The 24,090-nt window shown below is 41.4% G+C and overlaps 2 protein-coding genes across 2 annotated transcripts in view; one reads left to right on the forward strand and one right to left on the reverse strand.

Moving 5' to 3' along the window:
- Window positions 1-149: 149 nt before the first annotated feature.
- UTS2 (urotensin 2) lies at window positions 150-5,777 on the forward strand. Its single transcript, XM_060624832.2, has 4 exons — window positions 150-249; window positions 2,846-2,953; window positions 4,661-4,704; window positions 5,557-5,777. The coding sequence occupies exons 1-4, from the start codon at window positions 150-152 to the stop codon at window positions 5,674-5,676; spliced, it is 372 nt and encodes a 123-aa protein (XP_060480815.1). The 3' UTR covers window positions 5,677-5,777.
- A 2,505-nt stretch (window positions 5,778-8,282) lies between these two features.
- Window positions 8,283-24,090, reverse strand: part of PER3 (period circadian regulator 3) — a 58,216-nt gene continuing 42,408 nt past the window's right edge. Inside the window, 4 exon segments of the mRNA XM_078450582.2 lie at window positions 8,283-9,130; window positions 10,500-10,650; window positions 11,442-11,625; window positions 22,416-22,503. Coding sequence (XP_078306708.2) covers window positions 9,047-9,130; window positions 10,500-10,650; window positions 11,442-11,625; window positions 22,416-22,503 — 507 coding nt within the window. The 3' untranslated portion in view covers window positions 8,283-9,046.

Here is a 24,090-nt window from a genome sequence, read left to right on the forward strand (position 1 = left end):
AGCCTCCATAGCCAATAAATTTAATTTTTTGGAGGGGGGTGATATGAGTCATAGGATCATATATATAATCGCCGATCACAGAATGAGGAGCAAGTTGAAAGTTCTGAGCAACAGAAGCCAAGAAGGAAGACTTCTGTCTCTTGCCAAGCATGCACAAGCTGGTTTCTTGTCTGCTTTTCATAGGATGCTTACAACCTCTCTTCTCTCTGCCCGTCCCTGACTCCAGGGAAGAGGCTCTGAAGCTCTCAGGTAAGATGGATTTGTCCCCTTTATGTTAGTCATGGAAGAGTCTTTGAGGGTCTCATATGCAAAGTTGGAGATAAGGACGGGAATTCTTGCTTGAAGGAGTCTTGCTAAATTAAGTCTTAGCTATGCATAGAATACTAGAGGATCCTTACGGCACACTGTAGGTTTTTTACTTTCTTTCTAAAACATAGGGGTCGAAGGGGTGGCTTTGCTTAATTCATGTCACTTCTGTAACCTAAAAATGTTGTTTTGGTTGTTTTTTTTTCCAATTTTAAAAACTGTACTACACTGAAAACATCATTACTCTTAGTTTCTATTTTAAACAAACTGGTTGGATGTAGAATTTGGTTGTTCCAATTGTAGATTAAAACTATTTTATATTAAGTTAAAAAGTAATCACCTGACATGTGTTATATGAAACAAAAATATTAAAAAATACAAAAATGACAATCCAGAGCTCGGGATGACACCGATTTCCAGGTACAAGTATCTTGTCCTTTTGATTTATGTTCCATTCAGATCGAGTGTAAGTCGAATTTTTTAAAAAAATCAGTCAAGCAGATACTTATTTTGCTATTTCCTCTTAATTTAGTTTCAGAAATGAAAAGGCTGATGCTTGGTTATTAGTTTCCACTAAAACTTTAACTGGATTTTATCTTGCCTTTCATTTGGGGTACTTTTAGACTTAAAATTTTAAGTGCAGAGGAAAACCCTTCTGGACCATTGATTTTATAATTTCTTGTCTCTAAGGTTTCTCCCAAGAGGCTTTTTGACAATCAGCAAAAGCCTTGTTGGTCAGTCATCTGTGTCCATGAGCTGGCACAGCCCGTGACCTCCTGTCAGTCACATCGATGGTCAAAAACAGGCATTGAGAGGCACCTGGGAGGCTTAGTTGGTTGAGTGTCTGACTCTTGATTTCGGCTCAGGTCTTGATCTCAGGGTCGTGGGATCAGGCCCCGTGTTGGGCTCTGTGCTGAGTGTGGAGCCTGCCTAGAGATTCTCTCTCTCCTTCCGCCCCTCTGCCCTGTTCACGTTCTAAAAAAAATAAAAATAAAAATAAAAATAAAAAACAGGCGTTGACTTTACTGAATCTCTGCTATTTAAAAAGAACATTGGAAAGCAAGCACAGGATGAAATCAAGATTGACTATTCAGAGAGTTCTGTCCCCTTCAAAAATGTACTCTGTATTAAGATTTTTTAAAATCATACATTTAAAAAATGTATTATGATTTTTTAAAAACAAACTTAACATTTATTTTTGAGAGACAGAGAGAGACACAGTATGGGGAGGGGCAGAGACAGAGAGGGAAACACAGTATCTGACAGAGGCTCCAGGCTCTGAGCTGTCCGCACAGAGCCCAATGCGGGGCTCGAACCCATGAAACGTGAGATCATGACCTGAGTCAAAGTCAGACGCTTAACCGACTGAGCCATCCAGGAGCCCCTATTCTGATTTTTTAAAATGTAGGTCAGTGTAGCATCGTATTCAAATTCTAAACAGGTGGCAGCCTGCCTTCAAGTTCTTGCCTAAACTTTTCTAATGTATTTGTTTTGACATAAATGAGCCTTCATTACACACAGTTACACGTGGTCAAATTTTATAGATTTTCATGAATAATCTTCAGAAATGCTGTGAATGTGCTCAGATGCCGTCATGATGGTTTCAGTGCGTTGTCTTCCAGTCAAGGTTGTAGCTGAGCATCTGGAAGCGGCCAGCAGGCGGGTATTCCAGGACTCCCGGAGCCTCTGATCTCAGAGTGCGGCTGCCGGCCAAGAGAGCCTTCCGGGAGCCAAGTGCCCGCTTAGTACGCCTCCCACCTTCCACGCTCATTCCGCACGCCGTGCACGCACATTCCCACACATCTTATACACACATACCGCACCTCTTACATGCCATTAGACTGACATTTCACATTAAAAATGTTATTACTATCAAAGTATTTAAAGAGTATTTTAAGGTTTTTTCTTATTATTATATTCAATAATAATAATTCAATAATTGCGGCAATAGGCAGTAGATAAATAGGAACAAAAAAGAACTACTTTTTCAAGTGGAAACTCTTTTTTAACAAATTCTTCAAATTAAAAAAATTTTTCTTAATGTTTATTTTTAAGATAGAGCACAAGTGGGGGGGGGGTGGCAGAGAGAGGGAGACACAGAATCCAAAGCAGGCTCCAGGCTCTGAGCTGTCAGCACAATGCCCAACGCAGGGCTTGATCCCATGAACTGCAAGATCATGACCTGAGCCCAAGTCAGATGCTTAACCAACTGAGCCACCCTGGCACCCCGGTGGAAATGTTAATTGGTCCTGTGGCTCAGCTCCACTCAACTATTCAAGGCAGCCGAGCGGCTTGGCAAAATCACACAAGGCAGAAGAGAGTCAGAATTAGATCCACTCCTCTTGACTGTCTGGCCTGCCAGCTTGCGAATCGGATCACAGCATTTCCACCTCTTTGTTAAAACACCACTGACAAATCACGAACTTAGCATTTGGGGAATTTCTAGTGTTCTCTCTCTGTCCTCGAGCCTCCAAAAGACAACAGGGAACAGAAATAATTGACGAACCAAGCTACTAACCTCTTCTATTACTCTGTGTAGCACCTGATGGAGACGCAAGATCAACCTTGGATGAACTGGAAAGAGTGTCCCTCCTGCAAATGCTGGAGACGTTAGGGGCAGAGAGAGGCGACAGTCTTAGGAAAGCAGGTAAAATAATTCATGCGTGTACAGGCTGTCTGATTTTATTGCTACTGAATTACTCTCTATTCTCATCCACTATGTGAGGTAAAAACCTGTTTTGGAATAGAAAGATGTTCTATAAAACATGCTAATAAACTGCCCAACACTCTCCACTTCTGGTGTAAAGACTCCTCTGCAATTTGGTGTTTTCTCTTTCTCACCAACTCCTTGCAAGCATCATGCTCTCCTTGGTACCTCAGCATATCTACATTTTTTTTCTGTACACATTTATTTTGGAGAGGAAGGAGGGTGTTATCCATTCCCAATAAGTGCAATTTTATTTTTTTTTAATTTTTTAATGTTAATTTATTTTTGAGACAGAGAGAGACAGAGCATGAGCAGGGGAGGGGCAGAAAGAGAGGGAGACACAGAATCTGAACCAGGCTCCAGGCTCTGAGCTGTCAGCACAGAGCCCAACGTGGGGCTCAAACTCACAGACCGTGAGATCATGACCTGAGCCGAAGTTGGATGCTTAACTGACTGAGCCACCCAGGCGCCCCTATTTATTTTTTTAAAAATGTTTGTTTGTTTGTTTATTTATTTAATGTTTATTTTTTAGACAGAGAGAGAGCATGAATGGGGAGCGTCAGAGAGAGAGGGAGACACAGAATCCTAAGCAGGCTCCAGGCTCTGAGCTGTCAGCGCAGAGCCCGACGCGGGGCTCAAACTCACAGACCGTGAGATCATGACCTGAGCCGAAGTTGGATGCTTAACTGACTGAGCCACCCAGGCGCCCCTATTTATTTTTTTAAAAATGTTTGTTTGTTTGTTTATTTATTTAATGTTTATTTTTTAGACAGAGAGAGAGCATGAATGGGGAGCGTCAGAGAGAGAGGGAGACACAGAATCCTAAGCAGGCTCCAGGCTCTGAGCTGTCAGCGCAGAGCCCGACGCGGGGCTCAAACTCACAGACCGTGAGATCATGACCTGAGCCGAAGTCGGACGCTCAACCGACTGAGCCATCCAGGCGCCCCTAAAATGTTTATTTATTTTGAGAGAGAGAGAGAGAGAGAGAGAGAGAGAGAGAGCGAGCGCATGTGCACGCAAGGGAGGGACAGAGTGAAGGGGAGGAAAAAGAGAATCCTAAGCAGACTCCGTGCTGTCAGCGCAGAGCCTGATGTGGGGCCCAATAAGTGCAAATTTAAATTCTGGGTTTCTACTTGTTAAAATCTTATGCAAATTACTTAATCTTCTGGTACCTCAGTTTCATCACCAGTAAACAGGATTCATACAAATATCCACCTCATGGGGCTCTTGTGAAGTCAGTGAGAAAATGCAAGTGAAATGCTCACCGCAATCACACGCAGTTATCAACAAAATGTTAGCTCTTACTAGTTTCTCCAACTGGATTCCACTGAGCAATGACACCAAGGCTCAAAACATTTTGGAAACAAAATGGAGCCTTTAATAGACACTGTTTAATAGAAGTTCATTCATGTAAAATGTTCTGAGTGGACTACTGGGGAGAACACAGCGCCCTCTGTGAACTCCATCAGAGACAAGCACAAGGGTACTTGCCCAGCAGCCTTCAGGTAAATATTGCTGCAGAGTGAAAACAGGGAGATCAGAAACTAGGCACGACTCAGTAATACTCTATTTTGTGTGTTTTAAATAAGACAAGCATTAAATAGAAACCACAGATCTGATGAATGGTTTTCAAACACTGTTTTCCAGGTCTCGGTACTGGCACTGCTAACCCGCGAGGAGGTATGAGACAGGTAAGTGACCATATTTAGGAGAGCTGGGTGAGGCATTTTACACCTTGACTTTAGAGGATCCTACATTCTTGAACTGGGTAGCGTTTGGGGTAGAAATCATGCCTTCAAGTAACTGGCCAATCAGTGTTATCTTGGAGCATGTTTTTTCTAAGTTTTGATGTGTATAAAATGTGCCTACCAGACCTTATTCAGTGCTCAACTTTAACCAAGCTCTCCCCAAACATTTGACCAGAGACCGTTTTTGTTGTTGTTGTTGTTGTTGTTTTGTTTTTTGGCTTAGTGCCCAGTAACATCCTTATAAAAATACACTGGAAACACTCGATCCTGGAGATGGTGTTCACCACCTGAGGTCCCAACAGGGATGAACCCCCCCCAGAAGGGGCTGGTGTAACTTCTGCATGTGACTAAAAGTTATCATTCATATGTTTATGAGTGGAAGGATTATGGTTAAAGACTCTAAAACCACAAAGGTAATTAGGAGGATTTGCTCATGAAATTCTACAATAAAAACAAACCAAAGGGTCCATGCTTAAATAGGTAAATTTCAGGGGAAATACAAGCCCTATTTTACACACAAGATGGTAACTGTACAGAACATGTTACTGACATTATTTAAACAGAAAGAGGTCAGTGAGGGCTTAGGAAACTTCATGGCCATCAGAGGGCTACACAGACTTGGTGGACCCCTGGCAGGGCACAGGGAGCCCTTCCAGAGCCATACTCTGGGTTCATACTGCAATTACAATGGCAAACGATTTTCAAAGGTCCTATGTCTTAACTACAGTTCCTTTTTCTTGCAGCGATCTTAATTCATTGATAACCTATGTTTTTTGTTTTTGTGTATTGTTTTAGTTTCAAGCTTTCTTTGGACAAGATCCTAACATTTTCCTGAGTCATCTTTTGGCCAGAATCAGGAAGCAATATAAGAAACGTGGATCTCCCTCTGAATGCTTCTGGAAATACTGTGTCTGAAGTAAAATGAACATCTATTAGTCAACTCAGAAACAACCACCTTAGAAAGTTAAAAATAAAAATGTCTGACTTGAAAACAGCATAGAAAAAAACTAAGCAAACTACACCCCATTCATGACTATTTGGAAAAATAAATCCTCTATGTTTTGCAAATACCATGAGTGGTCATTTTATTTATAAACAGGCCCTGAACATTTATAATTTTTCTTTCCATCGATTTATTTTTAAAAAATATTTATTCATTTTTGAGACAGAGAGTGTGCATGAATAGTGGAGGGGCAGAGAAAGAAGGAGAGAGAGAGAAAGCAGGCTCCACACTGTCAGCCCAGAGTCCAACATGGGGCTCGATCCCACAAACTATGAGATCATAACTGGAGTCGAAATCAAGAGTTAGACGCTTAGCCAACTAAGCCACCCCAGCACCCCTTCATGAATTTATAAAGAACTCTCTGAAAATTGAAAAGTAAAGCTAATAAAATTAACAGAAGCAAATACTAAGCAGAAAAGTCATAAAAATGCAATTTAGTTGAAACCGTTAAACTACAACTCACTTAAACATTACCTTTCCTGCGTGTCCCCTCAACCCTTAAAAATGACGACATACGGTATCACTTAAAAAAATCAGCATCTTGTCGTGGAAAAGTCTCTACAGTGAAGGATGTGTAGATGCAGGCTGGGAGCAGTCTGAATTCTCCTCAGTTTCTGATGGGGTAGGTTCACGTGCTCAAATCCCCTGTCCCTGAGCTTTAAACTCTTAACAGAGACACATGCTTGCTCTCGGTTCCTATGAGCTGCAGATGTGCAGCTCGCTGACTCGGGGATCGTCTCCTATACAGGGAAGGAGGCTGAGGCGGGTTTAGGATCACAGAATGGAAGGAAGAGCCCGTTTGTTAATTTTTAAAACCCGCTAATGTGTGTGTGCACACACCAACTTACACTCTGTGAATGCGTGTGTACAAAGGTTTACTGACACAGTGCAAAAAAACGTCTCCAGTTCTGCATGTACAGTTTATGTTTTTCCTTAAAAAAGATACCTGATTGAAATATTAATAACCATTAAAAACAAGTAAATTCACACAATTGTAAGTTCACCTGAAACAAAATTTCAATTTGGATTAAATTTACCTTGTGAGTTATAACGAAGTTTTTACTTAATTGCAAAATGACTCCATTCCCACAGCATTGTGTTTTTCAAAAATCTTGACCTCATATTCAAGAAAATAATCACCTTCTGGGTAACATTTTTGTAAACATCGAAGCCTATAGTACAGACACGTATTACCAATTTCTGTAGTTATTCATACAAAAAGTTAATAAACCCCAACAATGAAGTATATATAAAGGTTGGTAGAGCCCCCCTGGGGGGCAGCAGTGTCACTGCTGAGCATGCCCTCTCCCCTCCAGCAGTGCGAGCTTCGCGGTACAATCTCTGAATACGCCAACTAGTCTACTTGTCAACATATGAAAATTATAAACTCAGCGCTACTACAGATCTGCCTACAACAAGCACCGGTTTCATACCAAATCTGGCATAATATTTGTGCTATAAGATGTGTACGAAGGTAAAGAAATCAGCAAACGCAGGTAAAACGAACATCCAGACAAAGGCGCTTCCATTATTAGAGAACGTAAGGTTTCAAACGGGCTGCATGAAGCAGAGTGGCCCCTGAGAGCCACACATCAGTTTTGATTTGTACAAATTAAAACTTTTATCCCTACAGAAGGTCGCAATGACTACACTGATGGACAGTACCCAGGCTGGTTAGTTTTTCTAAAGTTGATTTTTCACCAAGGGTAAAAATGCCACACAACTTGACCAAGATGACGAGGACTTCAGAAATCACTGAATGATCAGGATGGAGTAGAAAATGACAGTTCCATATTTGCATGGAACTGCTTAGCATCTGAAAATGGTTCTGACACCTTAAGATGGACTCACCCTCCAGAAAACTCTACTTTAGAAAGGACACCTGAGCTACGGGAATTGAGAATCAGGGCTCCGCAGTCCTCACGGATGAAGAGGTCGAGTCTCCTAATTATTATCAGTTACATGTACTTTACAAAAGGTATCAAACTTGGAGGGAGGAAGAGAGTTTGGTTGAAACAAAGCAACAAAACACGAAAGATCAGTCAGTCTGTTATATAAAAGATAGAAGGTCCTGCTCCTTTGCTTCTATTCCTTTCTGATCTGTGTGGGTGTGAACCGCATGAGTCCCTCCAAGTCTGGGCAGGAATCACGGATTTCTCTCGAGAACAGGGACTTAGCAAGTAAACAACCCACTCACTTCTTCACAAACACCATCTGGGCCGGAGTAGGAAGCACTGATCTGCGGCCACGCTGCACCCCCATGAGGACCACGGAGCTCCCGCGAACCGCGGCTGTCACCGGGAAGCCACCACGGCACTTACAGACCTCTGGCAAAGACGGACAGACCTCTTGTGTGTAAGTTGGTTGGAAAGAAAGAGTTAAGTGTTAGTTTTGGTGAGACAACGTTCAAACACATAGGCATAAAGGAAGAGCATTATTTCTTACGTCACTTCTGAAACTCTTTACAATCGTTATTTTAAAAACCAGAACCTTTAAAAGGAGAATGCCACTGGTTGAGTGAAGAGCTCTTTTTGTTTTAATGTTACACATGCAAAAGCTAACTTAACCCCAAGGAATAAGCTCATTGTAAGTAGACTGGTTTTTAAGATAAGACTTTGGGAATTTCAGTGGAAGGTGGAAAATTAAAAGGAAAGGCATCTATAGGAATAAAGCTCAGAATCCAAACCTAAAAGACAGCTATTCCCAGTGTACCGATGGGCGGTATTTTCTAACACTGGTAAATACTGAAGTGACTTGGCCTCGTGAGGAAGCGGAACGTCTCCTCTTAATCTCGGGGGGAAGCACCAAGTTGTGCACAGGCCGCATGAAAGTACGCAACTTACAGAAACCATTCCCAACAGTATACGGCCTGCAGGTGGGACGTCCTACGTCCTCCCACAGGAAAATGATCCACGTAACAACAGAACGAAATAAACGAGGCTAACGTTCGGGGCTACTTCTAGCCATACTTCTAACTACCATCCATTTTGGGTGACACCCGAAGTCAAGTGTCGCTGTGCACGCACCTCTCTAGAGGCCATCCAATCTGCTCAGAGGATGGCCAACCAGAAAGAGAAGCTGACTGACAGCTTTAATACACCAGGAACACAGGAATGAAAGACGGTATATACAACGTCTGTTTCAGAAAAATGATGCCTGTTAAAAAGTCCAGAAGGGAAAACCTTCACATTCACCGATAGCTTCATGGCCATGTAGGAGTCAGGGGTTAAAGAGACACACCAAGAGGTCTGCTTGTCCGGCAGGTGCCATCTCCGTGGCCACTCAACTGCCGTTTGCTGCTGGAGCTTGACCACAGGACTCTGTGGCGTCACCAAGGGAGTCTTTGCTTTCGCAGGTGACACAGCCCTCCAAGAGAGAACAAGAGCAGGCAAGAGGACATGATGTCGTCTGGAAAGTCTTACAATCAGTAAAATGCTGGCCAAGCACCCATCTCATTCCCCAATTTATTCAATTCATGCCTAAGAATCGTCTGTATTACAGGTCGTTCCTTATTATTAAAAGGTAAATGACAGTTGTTTACCTACTTTTGCTTATTTTGAAGCTCATCCGTATACTCGTACAAAAGCACACAAATAGTATTTTAGTTTTTAAAGTTTACTTGAGAGAGAGGGAGAGAGAGCGCATGCACACATGAGCAGGGGTGGGGCAGAGAGAAAGAGGGAGAGAGAGAGAGAGATAAAATCTCAAGAAGGCTTCCACACTGTCAGCGCAGAGCCCAACACGGGGCTCGAACCCACAAATTGTCTTATGAATGAAGACACGTGGAGTGCCCAGCTCAGCTCCTGCTGTTGGCACTACTGTATCTAACTTTCCTTACTTTGCAGGCGCTCATTCCTTTCTTTAAAAACGGGCGGTGGGGAGGCTTCCGGCACTTGTTTACTTCAGAAGCCCTAATACCACAGTGTTTTGAGTGCTTAGCTTTCTCCTCTTATCATAGTTTTTAAATTAAGTTTTTCTGATGTTTATTTATTTTGAGAGAGAGAGAGAAAGAAAGAAAATGAATGAGTGGGGGAAGGGCAGAGAGAGAGAGAGAGAGAGAGAAAATCCCAAGTAGGATCCACGCTATTAGTGCAGAGCCCTTTAAAAAAAATTTTTTTTTTTATCTTACCATAATTTTTAACTTCACACATTATCACCTCCTGCATCTCAACACTTGTGGGAATACAGAGCTCATTACAACTGTCACAATCATTCCACGGAGCCACCATTAGGACCACGAGCAAGTCAAAACTCCACTGTCTAGGCCGCTCACATATGATCTCACTGAGAAGATCTCGCAACAACAAAAGAGCACCTGGGGCTCACGGAAATTCCTGCCAGGTATGAAGACTACCTCTGGTGTGAATCTTACACCTTGAGTTTTAACTCTGTTCAAACATACCTGCATATATGAAATGCAAGTCCCTTGGTCCTCTCCTCCCTTGCCAATCATGTATCAAAGCAGGTGTCCCAGAACATTCCAACTGGTAAAAACACTTGCAGTCAAAGAGACCTGTATTCAAAATCAGAGGGACTGTCAGCCATATATAAAGTGTCCAACATCTGTATACATGACTGTGTTGTTTGTTGGTAAAGCAGGGATAGTAAAGCTACTGCAAAAGTAGCTGTGAGGGTTGTAATTTTTGGTGGGATTGTGCAATGAGTATTAAGTGCCTCGAGCACTACCTGGCACAGAAAAACATCCAGGAATGACAGCTGTTGTCACTGTGCTTACCTGGATGTCTATTTCTCGAGGGACAGTCTGACTCTGAATCCAAGAGTGCACCTTGGCCAGCTCCTCCCTCTGTGCGCGTGAAAACTGGGGTTGCCGTGGCCGCATGCCCGCCAGCCTCTCCAGGTCCCCTTTCAGCACGGTCTCTTTCACCCTGTGGACAGACAAGCGACCTCAGTCCTGAATAAGGCACAGGGTTCTCGTGTGATCCATGAACAGCTCTGTTTGGGTCTGTGATATACTTTCTATCTCTTGCTAATATACAACGTGCCCATTAAACAAAGAACTGAATCAGCTCTTTGTCAAGCTGGTGAAGCGAGAGCTCTTTCTCTTGGAGAAGGCATCTGTACCAGCACCTGAATGGGGCAGACGCAAGACACAGCTTTCCCTCAGCTCCTCTCTTCTCTCAGAATGCGAAAAATTCAGCGTCTAAAGAGAAAAGTTCTTGTATGTGTGTGCCACCTGGGGAAGCGGTGCTGTCTTTGTTTTCTGGTCTCATGATGCACACGTTGGTGCGGTGTGGATCTGAGTGTGCACGGCATTGACACTACAGCCACTGTTCCGGGATCATTCATCATTTAACTTCAAATGAATGAATGTGAAAATACATTTCTGTAGGAACATCTATAAAAACAGAAGTTAAAAATCACTTTGTATTAAACAATACACTTAAAAAACCATAAAAGTTTCTTTAAAAAACCCCATTTAAAAGGGGGGTCCTTGAGGGCACCTGGGTGGCTCAGTCGGTTAAGCGTCCGACTGTTGGCTCTGGTTCAGGTCATAATCTCACAGATCGTGAGACTGAGTTCCTGTAAGCGCAGAGCCTGCTTGGGATTCTCTGTGCCCCTCTCTCTGCCCCTCCCTTGATCACGCTCTGTCTCTCTCTCTCTCTCTCTCTCTAAATAAACTTTAAATAAAAGTGGGTCTTTTAAAGTGCTTTCTTACCTCTCAGGTACCTGATATTTCATTAGAATGTACTCAGATGTCTGTTTTATCATTCTCCACATGGACTCTTCAGCAAAATTGGGAAATGTTTCTTTCTTCTGTACATCCTGAGACTGCTGTCCCTCTGAGGTGATTTCAGAAGAATAATCACCACTGGTGGAGTATATACTGTGGTCACTGCTTCCTATCGAACATCAACAACAATTATAGATTAGGAGACACTGTTAGGGGCAGATTTGCCAAACTCATTCTTCCCACTGTGGCAACCAGCTGACAGTCTTCGCCATCACCCAGCAGTGGTCCCAGGTGACCCCCTTGGTTCCTCCGCCTTCCCTAGATGTCCCTCTCACTCCTCCTGAGCTGTCCACGCTCAAGGCCACACCTCACTCCTTCTCATCACCTGGAGATGCTCCAGGTCAGCTCCAAAATCACTAACATCTCAGCTTTGCTTGCCCGTCTGCTTGTTCAAGTGCACCAACTACAAAGTGCCCCGACCCTTCAGCCCACAGTCCATCATTCAGTCACACTCTTTACAACACCTGAGATTTCTTTTTCCCTCTCATTTTTCACACTATCAAAATGTCAATTCTCATAAAGCCGACAGTCAGTTCTGTTCTTATGTAAACCCAAGTAACCAAAGATAGGGATAAAGTCATTTATCATTGGGTACACCGATCCATTATCACCACAAGGATCATACAAAGCTGGGTAATCCTGCTACAGTCTCTGGCCAGCCCATCCTGGCAATGACTGTTCTCCACGTCTCTGTTCCCTGACTCTCACCTATTGAAAACGTCATTACTGACACTAAACACAAGCTTACTCATATCTGCACTCTCTCCTCACCTCCTCCTGTTACAACAGAGAGGTATCCACCCATCCCAAGGCCCATTCCTTTATGGCTGCTATGGAGCCTTGCAAATCATTCCTTTCCTAACTCGCATCAACTCTTCTAGATCCTTCTCGTCAACTTTGAAACAAAAACCCAGAAGACCCCCCCCAAAAAACAAAAACAAAGCAAACAAAAGTACCTCCCTAATTTTTTAAAGAGTAAGTACGTGGGCGAAGATGGTGGAGAAGTGGGAGGACCGGGATTTTCCTCATCCCTCAAAACAACTGTATTGAGGTCAGAGCACTTGGAACACCCAGGAAATGGAGCTGCAGAGTGGCAGAAGGGTCTCCACAGTTGGAGGGGGACAGTTTGGCAGGATTGAGGTGTGTGTGTGTGAATCAGGGGAGACAAAACGGCATAGGCACAGAGGGGAGGGAATCCCTTCTGTGCAGAGATAAAAGGGAGAGAAAGGGGAGTTGCAAAAGTCAGCCTCAAGTTACTACAAGAAGAAAAAGTCTCTGGATCACGGACTGGGGAACGAGAAATACGGAGAGTGCCGATTTCTGTTTTGCAAACAGTCTTAGGCGCTGAAACTCGGAGGTTTGGAAGTATGTGACTTTCTCTGGAGCAAAGCTGGAGCAAAGCTGGGAGCCATGGACCATGCTCCCAGGAGGTAGGAAGCCGGCCGGAGTGCAGAGTGCGGTGTAGCGATCTCAGGGGCGCACTGGGAGAGAACGGTCCCCTTCCTGGAATACTTGGAGAAAAGGGATTATTGCCTCCCCAAGGACAAAAGACTCTGAAGGTACCAGCCAAAGGCCTTTTATCAGCGGGGCGGAGTGGCGCTATTCCAGAACAGGGTCTGGGCAGTGCAGGATCCTTGAAGACACTGGAAGGCCTAGAAGGCACGGGAGACTGTGGAGCAGGACAAGCCTGCTGCCCACGCTACTCTGTGAGGGCCGCTTGAATAGCATGGTTTGAGACACCTGGTCCGGGGAGCAGAGACTAGGGTGTTGCCATTTTTCTCCCCATCATCAAGAGGGTGGGGGTTCAGGAAGCAGCACAGTGGCCCCCAGTGGAAGTGGGACCTGCTTACACCAAAACCCACCCCTCCATGACTGGTAACTGCTTATCTACAGGAGTGGGACTGACACTGAGCAAACCAGACGGCCCCTCCCCCAAACCAGCACAGCCGCTGGTCCCAGGCACCAACAGGCAACTGTTTTTTTTTCTTTTCTTTCTACCCTCTTCTTTTTTTCTTTTGGAATTGGGCTCATAGTTTCTGATTTGTATATATATGTGTATGTATGTGTGTGTGTGTGTGTGTGTGTGTGTGTGTGTGTGTGTATACACACACATACACATATATACATGTTTGATTAGGCATTTTCATTCTATTCTTTTTATACCTTTTCTGTTTCTTCTTCTTTATCTTCCTTTCTCTTTCTCTGGATTTAGCCTTATGGTTTTTGATTCTCTAGTCTTCTTTCATTTTTCTCTTTTTATGGGACAAGGCTTCCCCACCCCCCTTTCCTTTTTTTTTCCCCAGGGTCACTTCAGTAAACAAATCAAAGCACACCTGGTTGAAGGTCCAAACACTCCACCACTACGAGCAAGAAGGAGCTCTGCAGAGGGCTGACCAGTGGGACACAGCGGCCAAAACACAAGAACAGCATGCACACAGCAGACACCAGAAATACTTCCTGAAGTGCAAGGCCCTGGACAGTGCATGACCCCTTTTTACTATAGTAGTTCTTGCAGATGCAGGACCTATAACAAGCTTTTAAAACACGCAAAAGACAGAAACTTAGCCAAAATGACAAAACGGAGGAATCATCCCCAAAAGAAAGTTTAGGAAGAAATCACAGCCAGATAATTGCTCACAACAGGTACAAACAGTATGTCTGAAGAAGAATTTAGAGTAACAGTCATAAGACTAATAGCTGGGCTTGAGAAAAGCGCGTAAGACACCAGAGAATCTCTTGCTGCAGAGATCAAAGACCTAAGAACTAGTCACAATGAATTAAAAAATGCTATAACTCAGATACAAAATAAACCAGATACAGTGACAGCAAGGATGGAAGAAGCAGAGAAGAGAATAGCTGAAATAGAAGATAAAATTATGATTATGTAAAATGATAAAGTGGAAAAAAAGAAGGAAAGGAAATTACTAGACCACGAGGGGAGAACGAGAGACCTAAGTGATTCAATGAAACAAAATAATATCCGTACCATAGGAGTTCCAGGAGGAGAAGACAGAAAGGGGCAGAGGACTTACTTGAACAAATTATAGCTGAGAACTTCCCTAATCTGGGGAAGGAAACAGGCATCCAAGTCCAAGAGGCACAGAGATCTCCCTTCTAAATCAACAAAAACAGGTCAACACCATCACGTATTATAGCAAAACCGGCAAAATACAAAGATAAAGATAGAGTTCTGAAAGCAGCTAGGGACAAAAGGTCCTTAACCTACAAGGGTAGACACGTAAGGTTAGTAGCAGACCTGAAACTTGGCAGGCCAGAAGGGAGTGGCAGGAAATATTCAATGTGATGAATAGGAAAAATACGCAGCCAAGAATACTTTATCCAGTAATGCTGTCATTCAGAATAGAAGGAGAGATAAAGACTTTCCCAGACAAACAAAAACTAAAGGAGTTTGTAACCACTAAACCAGCCCTGCAAGAGATCCTAAGTGGGACTCTGTGAGTGGAAAGCAGCAAAAACTACAAAGGACCAGAGACATCACAACAAACATGAAATCTACAGATAACACAATGACACATTTTAAATTTGTATCTTTCAATAATCACTCTGAATATAAATGGGCTAAATGCCCCAATCAAAAGACCTAGGGTATCAGAATGGATAAAAAAACAAGATCCATCTATATGCTGCCTACAAGAGACTCATTTTAGACCAGATGCTACCTGCAGACTGTAAGTGAGGGGATGGAGAACCATCTATCATGCTAATGGACATCAAAAGAAAGCTGGAGTAGCCACACTTATATATAAGACAAATTAGATTTTAAAACAAATACTGAAACAAGAGATGAAGAAGGGTATTATATCATAATTAAGGGGTCTATCCATCAAGAAGAGCCAACACTTATAAATACTGATGCCCCCAACATGAAAGCACCCAAATACATAAATCAATTCATCACAAACATAAGCAAACTTATTGATAATTATACCATAACTGTAGTAGTCTTTAATAAAATACTCCACTTACAGCATGGACAGATCATCCAAGGAGAAAATCAATAAGGAAACAACAGTTCGGAATGACACTCTGGACCAGATGGACTTAACAGATATATTCAGAACATTTCATCCTAAAGCAGCAGAATACACATTCTTCTCAGGTGCACATGGAACGTTCTCCAAAACAGATCACATTTTGGGTCACAAAACAGTACTCAACAGGTACAAAAAGACTGATACACCATGCATATTTTCAGATCACAACACTATGAAACTTGAAACCAACTCCAAGAAAAAATGTGGAAAGCCCCCAAATACATGGAGGTTAAAGAACATCCTACGAAAGAATGAATGGGTCAACCAGGAAATGAAAGAAAAAATTTAAAAATATATGGAAGCAAATGAAAATGAAAGCACAACAGTCCAAACCCTTTGGGATGCAGCAAAGGCAGTCCTAAGAGGAAAATACATTGCAATTCAGGCCTATCTCAAGAAGCGAGAAAGTTCCCAAATACACAACCATACCTTACACATAAAGGAGCTGGAAAAGCAGCAGCAAATAAAGCCCAAAGCCAGCAGAAGGGAAATAATAAAGATAAGAACAGAAATAAACAATATAGAATTAAAAAAAAAAACAACCCAGAACAGATCAATGAAACTAAGAGCTGGTTTTTTGAAAGAATAAACAAATTAATAACCCCCTAGCCTGACTTCCCAAAAAGAGGACCCAAATAGATAAAATAAAAAACCAAAGAGGAGAGATCATAACTAACACCACAAAAATACAAACAATTATAAGAGAATATACTATGAGAAATAATATTCCAACAAACTGGACAATCTGGAAGAAATGGACAAATTCCTAGACACTCACAGACTACCAAAACTCAAATGGAAGAAACAGAAAATTTGAACAGACTCACAACCAGCAAAAAAATTGAATGGGTTATCAAAAATCTCCCAAAAAAATAAGAGTCCTGGGCCAATGGCTTCCCAGGGGAATTCTACCAGACATTTAAAGCAACGTTAATACCTATTCTTCTCAAACAGTTCCGAAAAATAGAAATGGAAGGAAAGCTTCCAAATTCATTCTATGAAGCCAGCATTACCTTGATTCAAAACCAGACAAAGAACCCACTAAGAAGGAGAATTACCAGCCAATATCCCTAATGAACACAGATGCCAAAATTCTCAACAAAACATAAGCAAATTGAATTCAACAGTACCTTAAAAGAATTACCCATCACGATCAAGCGGGATTCATTCCTTGGCTGCAGGGCTGGTTCAATATTCACAAATCAATCAACATTATATACCACATTAGTAGAAGGAAGGATAAGAACCATGTGATCCTGTCAATAGATGCAGAAAAAGCATTTGACAAAATACAGCATCTTTTGATAAAAACCCTCAAGAAAGTTGGGACAGATGGAACATGCCTTAACACCATAAAAGCCATATATGAAAGGCCCACAGCTAATATCATCCTCAGTGGGGAAAAACTGAGAGCTCTCCCACTATGATCAGAATGCCACAGGACGTCCATTCTCACCACTGTTATTCAATATAGTGTTTGAAGTCCTAGCCTCAGCAATCAGACAACAAAATGAAATAAAAGGCATCCAAACTGGCAAAGAAGTCAAACTTTCACTCTTTGCAGATTACATGATACTCTACATGGAAAACTGGAAAGACTCCACCAAAAAAACTGCTAAAGCAGATACATGAATTCAGCAAAGTTGCAGGATATAAAATCAATGTACAGAAGTCAGTTGCATTTCTATACACCAATGATGAAGCAACAGAAAAAGATATCAAGGAATCGATCCCACTTAAAATGGCACCAAAACCCACAAAATACCTAGGAATAAACCCAACCAAAGAGGTAAAAGATCTCTACACTGAAAACTATAAAAAGCTTATGGAAGAAATTGAAGAAGACACAAAGAAATGGAAAAATATTCCATGTTCATGGATTAGAAAAACAAATATTTTTACAATGTTGATACTACCCAAATCAATCTACATATCCAATGCAATCCCTATCTAAATAACACCAGCATTCTTCACAGAGCTAGAACAAACAATCCTAAAATTTGTATGGAACCACAAAAGACCCCCAATAGCCAAAGTAATGTTGAAGAAGAAAACCAAAGCTGGAGGCATCACAATCCCAGACTTCAACCTGTATTACAAGCTGTAATCATCAAGACAGTATGGTACTGGCACAAAAACAGACACACAGATCAATGGAAAGAATAGAAAACCCAGAAATGGACCCACAAATATATGGCCAACTAATCTTTGACAAAGCAGGAAAGAGTATCCAATGGAAAAAATACAGTCTCTTTAGCAAATGGTGCTGGGAGAACTGGACAGCAACATCCAGAATGAACCTGGACCACTTTCTAATACCATTCACAAAAATAAATTCAAAATGGATACAAGATCTAAATGTGAGACAGGAAACCATCAAAATCTTACAGAGGAAAACACAAAGCAACCTCTTTGACCTTGGCTACAACAACTTATTAGTAGACATGTCTCCAGGGCAAAGGAAGTGAAAGCAAAAAATGAACTATTAGGACTTCATCAAGATAAAAGCTTCTGCACAGCAAAAGAAACAACAAAACTAAAAGGCAACTGACAGAATGGCAGAAGATATTTGCAAATGACATATCGGATAAAGGGCTAGTATCCAAAATCAATAAGGAACTTACCAAACTAACATCGAAAAAGCAAATAACGCAGTGAAGAAATGGTCAGAAGACATGAATAGACACTTTCCATAGAAGACAACCAGGTGGCAAACAGATACATGAAAAGATGCTCAATGTCACTCATCATCAGGGAAATACAAATCAAGACCACAATGAAATACTACCTCACACCGGTCAGAATGACTAAAATTAACAACTCAGGAAACAATAGATGTTGGTGAGGATGTGGAGAAAAGGGAACACTTTTGCACTGTCGGTGGGAATGCAAACTGGTGCAGCCAGTCTGGAAAACAGTATGGAGGTTCCTCAAAAAATTAAAAATAGAACTACCCTACGACCCAGCAATTGCACTACTAGGAATTTATCCGAAGGATACAGGAGTGCTGATTTGAAGGGGCATATGTTCCCTGATGTTTACAGTAGCACTATCAACAATAGCCAAATTATGAAAAGAGCCCAAATGTCCACTGACTGATGAATGGATAAAGAAGATGTGGTATATATACAATGGAACACTACTCGGTGATGAAAAAGAATGAAATCTTGCCATTTGCAACAACGTGGATGAAACTAGAGCGTATTATGCTAAGCGAAATAAGTCATACAGAGAAAGACATATCATATGATTTCACTCATACATAGAATTTGAGAAACTCAACTGATGAACACAGGGGAAGGGAAGGGAAAATAAGATAAAAACAGGGAGGTAAACCATAAGAGACTCTTAAGTACAGAGAACAAACTGAGGGTTGCTGGAGGGGAGGTGGTGGGGGGATGGGCTAAATGGGTGCTGGGCATTAAGGAGGGCACTTGTTGGGATGAGCACTGGGTGTCATATGTAAGAGATGAATCACTGGGTTCTGCTCCTGAAGCCAAGATTACACTATATGTTAACTAACTTGAATATTAAAAAAAAAAAAAAAGTTAAACAATGCATGTTAGTCACGTTACTTCTCACTGTCTTGTCTATAGTCAAAATTATGATCTGTAATTCCATTTTGTCACCCAAATTCCATATATTTTTCTAAGTGTTATCAGCACATATTAATAAATAATTTTGATGAGGGGAAAAAAAGTACTTAGGAATAAACTTAACCGAAGGGATAAAAGACCTATATTCCGAAAACTGTAGGACACTAATGAAAAAAACTGAAGACACAAACAAATGGAAAGATATTTAGTGCTCATGAATGGGAAGAATTAATCATTAAAATGTCCATACTACCCAAAGCAATCTAAAGATTCAATGTAATACCTAGCAAAATACCAAAAGTATTTTTCACAGGAGTGGAACAAATAATCCTAAAATCTGTATGAACTACAAAAGACTCTGAATACCCAAAGCAAATTGGAAAATGAAGAACAAAGCTGGAGGTATCATAATCCCAGATTTTAATATATACTACAAGGCTACAGTAATCCAAATGGTATGGTACTGGTACAAAAACCAACACATAGATCAATGGAACAGAATAGAGTCCAGAAAGAAATCCATGCGCGTATAGTCAATTAATCTATGATGAAGAATGTAAAAGGAGGAAAAGACAGGATCCTCAATAAATGGGATTAGAAAAATTGGACAGCAACATGCAAAAGGATGAAAAACTGGACCACTTTCTGATGCCACTAAAATAAACTTAAAATGGATTAAAGACCTAAATTTGAGATGTGAATTCATAAAACTTCTAGAAGAAAAGGTAGTCATCTTTTTTGACATTGGCCTTAACAACATATTTAAGGATATGTCCACTCAAGCAAGAGAAACAAAAGCAAAAGCAAACTACCGGGACTACACCAAAATAAAAAGTTTGTGTACAATAATGGAAGCCATCAAAAAAAGAAAAGGCAGGGGTGCCTGGATGACTCAATCGGTTAAGTGTCCAACTTGATTTCGGCGCAGGTCATGATCCTGCAGTTTGTGAGATGGAGCCCTATGTCAGGCTTTACACTGACAGCGCGGAGCCCGCTTGGGATTCTCTCTCTTTCAAAAATAAACGTTAAAAAAAATAAAAGACAAATTACTGAACGTGAGAAAATATTTGCAAAGGATATATCTGATAAAGGACTAGTACACAAAATACATACAGAACTCATACAACTCAACACCAAAAAACCAATCTGATGAAAAAAATGGGCAGAGCACCTGAACAGACATTTTTCCACGGAAGACACAGAGATGACCAACAGACACATGAGAACATGCTCAACATCACTCATCATCAGGGAAATTAAAATCAAAACCACAATGAGATACCACCTAACACCTGTCAGAATGGCTAAAATCAATGACACAAGAAACAACAGGTATTGGCGAGGATGTGGAGAAAAGGGAATCCTTGTGCGCTGTTGGTGGAAACGTAAACTAGTGCAACCACTGTGAAAAAAATATGCACCTCCCTAAAAAAAATTAAAAACAAAATTCCATGTGATCCAATAATTCTACTACTGGACATTTATACAAAGAAAACAAAAATACAAATACAAAAAGATATATGCATCCCTATGGTTACAGCACAATTATTTACAATAGCCAAAACATGGAAGTAACCTGTGTCCATAAATGGATGGATGGATGGATGGATAAAGAAAATGTGGTATGTATATATACATATACAAATATATATACACACATATATATATTTACATATACATGTATATATGTGCGTGTATACACACACACACACACACACACACACACAAATGGAATATTACTCAGCCATAAAAAGGAATGAAATCTCGCCATTTGTGATAGCATGGCTGGAGTTAGAGTGCATGCTAAGTGAAACAGTGAAAGACAAACACCGTATGATTTCATACATATGTGGAATTTAAGAAACAAAACAAATGAACAAAGGGGAGAAAAAAGAGAGAAAGACAAACCAAGAAACAGACCCTAACTCTAGAGAACTAATGGTTACCAGAGCAGAGGAGGATAGGAGGATAGGGGAAATAGGGGGTGGGGATTAAAGAGTACACTTATGATGAGTACTGAACGATGTACAGAATTGCTGAATCACCGTATTGTACAGGAAACAAATCTAAAACTGTCTGTTAACTACACTAGAACTAAGATAAAAAACCTAAAAAAAAGATGTGATACACACACACACACACACACACACACACACACACACACACACACCGGACTACTACTCAGGCTTAAAAAAGAACGAGACCTTGTCATTTGCAACAACATGGATGAACCTAGAGGGTACTTTGTTAAGTGAAATACGTCAGACAGAAAAAGACAAATACCATATGATTTTGCTTACAAGGAAAATCTAAAAAACAAAAGAACAAATGAACCAGAAACAGATTCATAAATATGAAGAACATGCTGATGGTTGGTTGCCAGAGGGGAGGGGATGGGTTTAGGCAAAATGGGTGAAGGGCTTAAGAGGTACAAACTTCCAGGTATAGACAAATAAGTTAATGGAGATGAAAAGCACCACACAGGGAATACAATCAATAATACTGTCATAATATACGGTGAGAGATGGTAGTAACTACACCTCATGGTGAGCAGCACATAATGTATAGAATTGCTGAATCACTATGTTGTACACTGGAAACTAACATAACGTATATCAATAATAGTTTAATAATAAAAATAAATAAAGCTAATCACTCATTTACCGCATGACCTAGCAATTTCATTCCTATGTATTTACCAAAGAGAAATGAAAACATATGTGAACAAAGACTCACACTCAATGTTCATAGCAGCATTATTCATAATGCAACTGAATAACCATCAACTGGTGAACGGATGTCCGCACAATTTAATTGTACTTGGTAATAGGAAGGAACACCAGTAAGGCTCAATCTCAGTAGCACTGGCTTACCTGAAAGAATCCCTACACAAAAGACTGTATACCGGATGATTCAATTCACATAAAATTATAAAAAGTCAGAACTACAGTGACAGAGAACAGATCAGCGGTTGCCAGGAGCTGGAATATCAGGGCAGAGACTGACTCTAAAGGGTCACAGAAGAACTTTTCCAGGCGATGGAAATGCTCTGTACGGTCACTGTGGTGCCGGTTACACAAATGCATACATTTGTCAGAACCGGTGAATTCTATTGTATGTAAACGCACCCCAATAAACCTTATGAATAAAGACAAATTACTCCCGCACCAGGGCCCAAACCAGATGGCCCATTACACAGTGATCTCCTGGCAACAGAGTTTGGAGAATTCATCATTTTGATCCACTACCTGATGCTACAGAACCTGTTCTGGAAGGAGACTCCTCGTGAAGTAATGCCGTGTAACTGTGCTTATTCCCGCTGTTGCCTACGACACGCTGCAGAAGGGAAGGCCACAAGAAGAGATTTTTAACATCTCAGGCATCATATTACAAAATAACTGGCAGATCTTGAAGTTCACATGTTAAACAGAATGAAGCACATACATGACCGGCAAGCAAACAGTTCAGCCTGTCCCAACACTGTGGTCAAAGTCCCTTTGCACGGAACATGACATATATGGCTGGGTTTGCACCTGCTGCACGGGAGGCGCCATACAGTCGTACGCTTTAATTCTGTTTTGTCATCCCGGATGTCCCGACCGTTTTGCCAGTTCTTAGCACTATTCCCAAAACGAGTATTACAGTGAATGAAACAAAGTTGCAGCTACCCTGAGCTTATATTGCATGGGAAGAAGGACTACATAAGTATCACTTCACTTAATCCTCAGAATAAGCTATGAAGGTTCCGTCTCTTCATTTTTCAAGTCAGGAACAAAGGCAAAGGAAGGCTGACTGACTTGGTTCAGCGAACCGGCTGATCAAGTGACAGAGCGTCTGATTCCGCGTCTTATTCCACAGCCTGGCTCTGCTCACTAGGATACACTGCCTTGCATGAGATTCTAGCAAGTGCACTAATATCAGGCTTTCCAAATTGAGCATATTTTCTCTATCTGGATCATCATATTTTGAGCATTTATCCAACAATGGTATCATATCTTGAAGGGAAGACCAAAGAAAATTGTAAATATTGACACTTGTCTTGATTCCTACACCTAAGTATAGGAACATCAGATTCCAAAGTTTAGCCAGATAAATATATCTGAGAATGGCTTTTTAGGTAAAGAGATAAACAGTTAAGGGAAAATGACCCACACAATTTTTGGTTTTGAAAACGATGTGTGTGAGTATCCAACAAAAACTGCCTACTCTAGTGATAAGTCAATGACAAACAGCGGCCCCTCCCTTCTCCATACACACCTCACCTCGGTCCCTCAACCACGCCTGCAAGGGGACACTCACTCAGTTCGGGTCTTGTCAGTATGGTTTACTCCCAACTTACCAGAACACAACCCCAGTTGTAAAGAAGAAAATACATTTTGTAGGCAATGACTATGTCAAATTAAATGACTGGATATCACATTTTAAAGGTGGGGGAGGGGCGCCTGGGTGGCTCAGTCAGTTGAGCATCTGACGTCGGCTCACATCATGATCTCGCGGTTCGTGGGTTAAAGCCCCGCATCGGGCTCTGTCTGACAGCTCGGAGCCTGGAGCCTGCTTTGGATTCTGTGTACCCACCTCTCTGTGCCTCCCTCACTCATGCTCTGTCTCGCTCTGTCTCTCAAAAATAAACAGATGTTAAAAAAAAAAAAAAAAAATTTAAAGGCGGGGAGCCCGGTTCACATAGAAAATGTGAAAGACAGCACTTTGGGAAATACTACCAAGTATCTAAGGAACCAGGACTCAGCAGGCTCCTTAGTTCTTGTTTGTTACATGGAGTCAGGGGGATACAGTGCAAATCACAGCGCACAGTCTCAGCCACAGCTATGATGCTGATTACCTGCTCGGCCTTCAGCGTCGGGCCCCGGTGCGAGTGCCTTAATTTTAATAAGAGGACGCTCATTTATGTTCTCACTCACATGCTAG

The sequence above is a fragment of the Panthera onca genome, chromosome C1 (genome assembly GCF_046562875.1).
Source record: "Panthera onca isolate mPanOnc1 chromosome C1, mPanOnc1 haplotype 2, whole genome shotgun sequence".
NCBI lineage: Eukaryota > Metazoa > Chordata > Mammalia > Carnivora > Felidae > Panthera > Panthera onca.